Source organism: Cryptomeria japonica, chromosome 7 (assembly GCF_030272615.1).
Source record: "Cryptomeria japonica chromosome 7, Sugi_1.0, whole genome shotgun sequence".
Classification (NCBI taxonomy): domain Eukaryota; kingdom Viridiplantae; phylum Streptophyta; class Pinopsida; order Cupressales; family Cupressaceae; genus Cryptomeria; species Cryptomeria japonica.
The window spans coordinates 184,855,171-184,863,215 of NC_081411.1; the positions used below are offsets into that span (position 1 = coordinate 184,855,171).

General features: G+C 32.2%; 1 protein-coding gene across 1 annotated transcript; it reads right to left on the reverse strand.

Annotated features, from left to right (window-relative positions):
• Positions 1–240: 240 nt before the first annotated feature.
• Positions 241–7,763, reverse strand: LOC131056374 (ankyrin repeat-containing protein At5g02620). Its single transcript, XM_057990735.2, has 3 exons — positions 7,244–7,763; positions 2,950–3,371; positions 241–1,373 (listed from the first exon to the last, which is right to left on the reverse strand). The coding sequence occupies exons 1-3, from the start codon at positions 7,719–7,721 to the stop codon at positions 495–497; spliced, it is 1,779 nt and encodes a 592-aa protein (XP_057846718.2). The 5' UTR covers positions 7,722–7,763; the 3' UTR covers positions 241–494.
• Between the last annotated feature and the right edge of the window lie 282 nt (positions 7,764–8,045).

The window sequence follows — 8,045 nt, forward strand, 5'->3', positions numbered from 1 at the left end:
ATTATCTAAACTACACATTGCATCACGGTTAACCTACCATTCAAGAATGCCACATAGGAAGTCAGCCAAGGTCAAACGGGTTTAACAAGTCCGACTAGGGTAGGGGCATTACAGACATAAGATTCTATCCATACTTGAGCATATGACTGGATGGTCGAAAGTTTTCAATCAACATTCAACTTACAAAACTTACTTCAATAGAGACAAAATAATTTACAAGATTCCATCCATACTTAAAGCTTATAACTAAATGCTCGAAATTTTTAAATCAATATTCAACTTACAAAACTTCAATACAGACAAAATCATATTTAAAAATAATCTAGAGGATTCTATCCATACTTGAGCTTATGGCTGGATGCTCGGAAGTTTTAGTCTGCAGAACTCTAGGAGGAAAATTTCAGACTTGTTAAAGGATTTTTCCCAATCATCACTTCCCACTGTCAGCTATGCTCTATCCCTTGTCTTTGGTCAAGTCCCACAATTACATGATTTCAAGGTTCTATCTGAACATTCTCCATACACCCACTGTTAAGATTCGCCCTGCCTTTTCTGGAACAATTAGAGTACTTAGTTTTTCTCCGGGCGCCGCCGGTCAAAAACCACAGACGTTCCAGTTTCATCCACAGACACTCTATCATTCGGTCAGCAACAAGAGGAGTTACACCATGCAGATGATTGAATCTCGCCATCTTTATTGCAAACTTTATATTCACACAGAGAAGAAGGAGAAAACCACAAAAACATATGACGGTGCAGAGGCCAAGCACGAAGAAAGCCAAAGTGTTAATCTTGTGCACAAGCATTGTATACACTGTAGCAACGAAAGCTAACGCCGTGAAGCCAAAGCTGGAGCAAACCAAGATGTTGGTTACAAAGAGGAACATTACTTTATTTCCCGTGGTGAGAGGTGTACTCAAATGCCACATGAGCACCACAAAGAGCGACAGAAAGAAGGCCAGACAATCAAAAATGAGAAATGTTTTAAACGAAACCAACCCAATCAGAAGAGGGGAACCTAACATTTTCTCTGTCTCTCCCTTCTCCAGCTCCGTTTTAAAACCGCCCGGAATGGTGAAGGCGGCTGTAAATGACATTGTTGCTAACAACACGGCCACCACTAATTCTGTGTTCCGCCTGTCCTCATATGCTTTGTTCACCAGCATAATGGCATTCTCGTATTTTTGTGGGCTCACGTTTGGGAAGGTATACAGGAAATGCCTTCTCTCTGGGGGATAGTTCGCCAGCTTTGCTATCATATTGTGGCATTCGTGGTACTCTGTGTTTTCTCTTGCAATGTCGAGGGCCGTTAAGCCCTTTTTATTAACGGCATCTTTGTTTATACCTTGTATTTGCAACAGCGATTCCACCATCTACAAAATACATATACATTATCGAGTTAGAGTGCAATCATTCTTAAGTTTTCATTCTTAAGTTTTGATTTGTTTAGATGATTCATTAATGATCACACTTTCTTTTATAATAAGATCTTATCTAGTTTAAGATGAATTATCTAAATAAGTCAAAACTTACAGTATATTGAAGAAACAAAAGTGTAATCTATGCTGAATTTCTTTTCCATATCAATTGTCCATTTTATTTATATATCATTGTAGCTAATGATATACGATTTCAACAATCCATACTGCAAATCAATGCTTTTTAGATTAAATTGTTTAACAAGTATTTTGAATCAACCTGTCGCATCACACTGCATGATCCATCATTAGAATAATAAAGAGTTGTAGGAGTCATAAAATTGTTACACAGTTTAATCTAAAAAGTAAATCAATGTTTTATAGATTAAATTGTGTAACAAGTTTTCTGAATCAACATTTAAGATCGCACTCCATGATCCATCACTAGGATGATAAAGAATTGTGAGAGTCACAAAATTGTTATGCAATTTAATTCAGAAAGCAAATCAATGCTTTTTATATTAAATTGTGTAAATTTGTAAGATGAGAGAATCAATAACTTCAATGAAATTGAAGATAATAATTAAAATATATTTTATCAAAGTGACTTGTAATTGGATAATTTTTGTAACTTATGTAAGGGCCTAAAGTGTTATTATAGACATATAAGTTTAATCAAATTCAAATTACAATTTTTTGGATGCATAAATTCTTTAAAAATAATTATCTTTTATAATGGATAGGAAGGCAGATTTTGAATAAACTTATTATATATTTTAATTGAGATTTTTTATATTTATATATTATTTGCTTTGGTTTATTAGAAAGTATTGTTAAAATTTAATTGTATAATTTTAAAGATATTTTAATTAATTTGTATTGTATTATTAGTGATTTATAAGAATTTTTTTATTATGAGTATGTATGGTCTAATTATTAAATATTTTATTTAGGTGATTTTTGTTAAGGTAAGAGATTTGGACAGGTCACCCACCTTAGAATTATTCAGACTAAAGTATGTTTAAGCATGGAGTTCCCAAGATCAAACTCATTTAATGATATAGACAGTATCTTTATAATTTATCAAACCTTATAATGCTTTAATATGATTCAATCAAAAATTTCAATCAATCTTATTCTCCCATATTTCATAAATATATTACTATCTCCTAATGGTTCTAACCCTGAATTCAATATAAATCCAAGCACACATAACTACATTCTCCGTTATCTCCAAGCACTTAACACCGTCGAGCAATTAGCAGAGCCAATTTATGCATATCTTACTAGAATATCTGAAAGAACAGATGTTTTTGAAATAGAAATCAGATGTTTGATGGGCATTCTGATATTTCAAGTTAGCATTTATTGATAACCATCAATTTCTTTTCTAATAAATTGTTTATCCGCATGAGTAACACAGGTTTCTTCAAATGCACTTTCTTTAGTATGACTCTGTTCTTACCTCATTGAAAATTTTAAGATATCACGTTGAGAATTTTGACAGAAGCATGTGATAGAAATAACTTACGCGAATGCTTTTGTTCTTTGCTGCAATATGCAGAGGCGTGTCTCCACTTTCAAGACCCTGGTTCACCAGTTCTGACAGGCCTACCACTTCTCTCAAATAATCAGCAATTCGCATCTGGCTAAATTGGACAGCTAAGTGTAGCACGTTCATTCCACAACAATTCCGTATTTCAACAGCATCTGGCCTCTCCTTTACCAACATTTTTACTGCTTCCAGATGCCCCAATTTCACTGCCATATAAAGCGGTGTTTCTTCATTGTCATTAACCCAATAACACAATTCAGGTTGAAACTTTATTAACTGGCTCATTATATGCAAGTAGCTTCTCCGAGTGGCTACATGCAAGGCTGTATCGCCATCTTCATACTTTTCTTGGATTAATTCTTTTCCATCTACTGAATTTAACACATGCTTCACCAGATCTGGAAAATAGACATCCAAAATCATTGTCAAGTGACATTTTCCCCTATAAAACACATACGTGGTTAAAACAATGAAATTAAATATGATATTGTTCAAGAATGGCTATTTTATCTTTGTTGAAGCGATACAAAGTTCAACCTAAACAAGAACATTATACAGTCTAATCTCATAGAAACAAAATGATAAATGAAACTTAAGAGAATGAGATCACTCAAAGTTGAATTTTAAAAGCGTGATTCTGAAAATGTCAGTATATATTTTAGGTCTAAAAACCTTGCACCCTTTTCTATTCGAACATAACATTAAAACAGATTTAGCGCCATTAGTTGGTGCTGCAAAAGATTAATCACAGGTTAAAATTGAAGCCTCTAACAAGATTTGGATTGAGTAGTTGCCATTAAAGATGGATTATTGATTGATTGGCGGTGTTACTCTGTTTTCAAAGTATTACTTTCTTAGCTTAAAAAAATGGCATTAAAAAACCACTTCTCTTTAATCTCAAGGTAACTTTTTAAGTCTCGAATCTTTCATTTAAACGGAGTTGTGCAAGCTTGATATTTATAGAGGGCAGGTTGTTAGGATAAAAGCTTGAATCCATTGCATAAACGAAGGGAGCAGAAGCTCAAGAACCAACCTCATTTAAGTATTTTAATTATAGAAATAAAGAGAGAATTTGTTTTCTTTTATGGATGAACGTGATTTTTAAACAAATCCCAACAAGATTACCTTACACTTGTAGAAATTTTCGATGATTTTTTTGAGAGAGGATAGCAAGTGGGAGGATATAAAAGACTTCCTTGAAGATATAGTTAAAATTTACATTTCTAGTACAAGATGTTTCTATAAGTGTTTTTTTTTCTATATTCTATGAAAAAAAACTGTTATTCAAGGTATAGTGAGTGTTGAATAAATGATATTTCTTAGAAGAAGGTATATTCTTAATAATCTATTTTTAGGCTAGAAGCGTATAAATGACACAAAATTTGTTTGTCAAGTTAGATTTTGACAAAGTCTATAAACATAAGTTGATGAGTTCTTATCATAAAACTCATTTGATGGTTAATAAATATCTCTTTGACTTATTTCCTTTACAAAATACTGTGTTACACATGGTTGTTACTTATCATATTTCATCAGAGTAATCACTATAAATGCTTTGGTATATCTATTATGAAATGTTAGAATTATAACTTATCCATGGTACCTCCATTTATCAAAATGCTATTGTTATCAATTCTTTTTGTTGTGGACAACTTATCTTTTCTATAAAACCTAGAAAATGAATTGAAAAATAGTATACATGTTTTTAATATTTATTGCTCAAGCTTAGATTCTCAATTTTCTCATCAAAGAAGAATATTTAATGAAACAAGTTGAGTCTATTCTTCATCAAATTCCAATTTATGGAAACATATCAAAATAGTGAATAACATGTCACATTAAGATTCTTTTTGAAATGAATTTATGATGTCGTCATAGGTCTGGAGGGTACAATAACAGATGATCTAATAGTGCAAACAACACAAATAACACATACATAAATAGAACAATCATATGAACTGATGCAATATATATCTTAGGAAAACCCTTAGTAAGACGAAAAACCATTCTCCAAAATCACTCAATATATTATTGAATCCTTGAACACGTAACAATTTGCTAGAATGGGACTTTTGACATGCTAGACCAAAACCACATGAACTTGTAACGATATTACTCAAATGAATAAATGCCACATGGATCTACACATTCAACATTAATCATAAAAATTATAGTGCAAAACTTTGCCAAATAGACACACTCAAGATTGTAATAACATCTCAGAATTCTCACCACCCACATAATTGCATTCTAATCATACTTCTTGTTAGTTCATTTTAATTCTCTAAGCTCACTTCCTCATGGTTACACTTATTTGTATCTTCCATCCTTAACATTTTCCTTAAGGCAATCTATAGATGATAATTTATCATCTATCTTCTTACTTGATCCTCAGGGCAATCATAAGCAATATATAAATATAATAGCAATCTCCATCCTGAAAGATGATACGGCCACATAAAATTTGTAGTCAACAATGTATTAACAACCTCCAAATTGAACACAGTGATAATAGAAGAGAATATTATAATGTGGTTATCCTCACAGGTTGTCTTTATGTATTTTCCTTTAAGTCTGATCGAAGGGTCTTTTTTAATTAGCGACGCTTCCGGCTGCAACTTCCCTATCCTGAAATTCTATGAAGAGTCTCAATTCTCCATTTGTCTACGTCCCCTATTTTGTCTTGTTTGATAGTGGTCTTAACAAATTCTCTTAAAATTTGATAATAATTGTTAAGTAAAAACAAACAGATAAAATATATGTGTCACTGGACAACATAAAGAACACACTGAATTTCACATAAACACAAAATTTCACATAAACACAACGAATCATGTGATTCACCAATAAATGGTTACATCCATGAGAGAAATAGGATATTCATCTCTATATTATTAAGAGCACCAAATACGAAATTCTGATGTATCAATGCAAATGTTTATTCTACAATATATAGATAACCCATCTACGCAGACGAAGAATCTAACAAAACAAACAATTGGACTTTAAAATGGATTCCACAGAAAACTTCTTGATTGACATCTTGAAACGACATTGAGATTTCTATTTTGTTAAGGTGCATTCATTATTTATGATACTGTATTTTGAACTTTGTAAGGTTTGAAGTGCTGCAGACTGTCACTTGGGCATTTCAGTCAACGTATAAATGTCTCTTTCCGAGCATGCTTTGATGTTGATTCTCTTTTTATCTTATAGAATTTTTTTAAGGATTACAGTAGCAGGGTGAGAGAAGAACATGACTTCTATTTTAGATGGTCCGAATCGATTGTAGTATGTTTTCCTTTTTCTTCCTCTCCAGGAAAGTAGACCTAAAGTTCTATGTTAAGATGAAAATGGCAGTTCAAAAGGTTTCTTTGGCAATTTATCATCTTTTTATATCTTGCATTTTTTAATCATTTTGATGATGGATCACAGAATGTGATCTGAAATGTTGATGCAAAAATATGTCACACAATCAAATTCAGAAGCAACTAAGATATTAGTATGCATCATAGAAATCTAATAAGTTTAGTTTAAGAGATTTACTTAAGAACATTGCGAAAAATGTATTGTTGGTGCACATTCATATTGAGATGATTTTGATTTATTAAATAGTACATTTCTAGAGTTCAGAATCGAGGGAACTTCCCATGTGCAGGATTATAAAAAGATGTTTGTTCGGTTTCTGCATATAACTTTGTTGTCATCTGTTGGTCACTTTTGTGTTTGTGTTTTTAATATTTTATGATTTTTGTGGTCATGACTTTTAAGTATATATGTATGTGACTGTGACATGTTAGTTCTCTTCCTAAGATAAGTGTCATTGTTTGTGTTTACATTTTTATTAGTTTTTGATGTGAATTCTAGTTTTTTTTCATTTTATTGTTATATACTTAAAGGTTTTATATCATATAGTTATCAAAACTGAAAGTAAAAATTCAAAAGATATAATGACTGAATCAAAGACTAAAAGGTATCCTAATCTTGACATAGTTCTTTATGGTGGTTTCTTACACAATTAAACTTAATGGACTCATATAAAACTCCGACCTGTTAAAACTGCTATATTTTTCTACTGTAGTTTTCCTTCAATTAAAAAAATCACCTGAAACTACAATTAAACTTCAACATCAAGTTAACAGGATGCATACTAATATAGAAGTGACAAGTGACATTATAGGCGATCTTAGCTAAATGTTCTTAATTTAGAGGGAGATAGATATTTTCAGAAATCAATAGGCAAAGAAAAATACAAACTCCAACGACTGACCTGCATCTCCTTTGTTTATTGCCACATATAAACAGGTCTGTCCGCGCACTGTCTTTTGGCGTATACTTGGCTGATATGCGCAACATAGCACCTTCACTGTGTCTATATTGCCGTTCTCATAAGCTTTGAACAGAGGCGTTTCTCCAAGCTTATTGCGAACATTCACACCATTTTGCTGTTGTTGGAGTAGAACCTGCACAACACTACAGAAACCTCCCTGAGCAGCCAAGTGCAACGCAGTATTTCCTTGGGCATTGGTAGTCTTCAGAAGGTCACGATTGAGCTGCAGGAGCTTTTCAATGAATGGTAGATTTCCTACACTGGCTGCCACATGAAGAAGAGTATTTCTGCTTCCGGGTGCAGTACTATTGAGAGCTGCTACAAGTTTGCATCTCTCAATTTTTGTTCCAGGGAATACTGCGGCATTGTATGCATCGCGATCGATCCCTTCGTTGTGCTGTCCACGTTCAGTTGCCATGGAAGATTTCTGCAAATTTCAGGAAAAAGGAGGAAAATGTTATCCTAGTACTTTGCGTTACTGAAAATATATTTAAAAGTAAGATATATATCAGATTAATTACATTTAACGATAAGTATCAAGCATAAATTTTAAAGTATTGAAATAAAGTAGATTAGAAAATAATATAAGAAGTAAGAATATAAGAAATGGTAATCAGATTCTTAAAAAAGCTTATGTTTTATACCTTACTTAAATATCAAATATTAGATATAATTTTTGATGTATTAGAATAAAGTAAATTATAGATGAATATAAGAAATTCATTATGTCTGATTTTAGAAG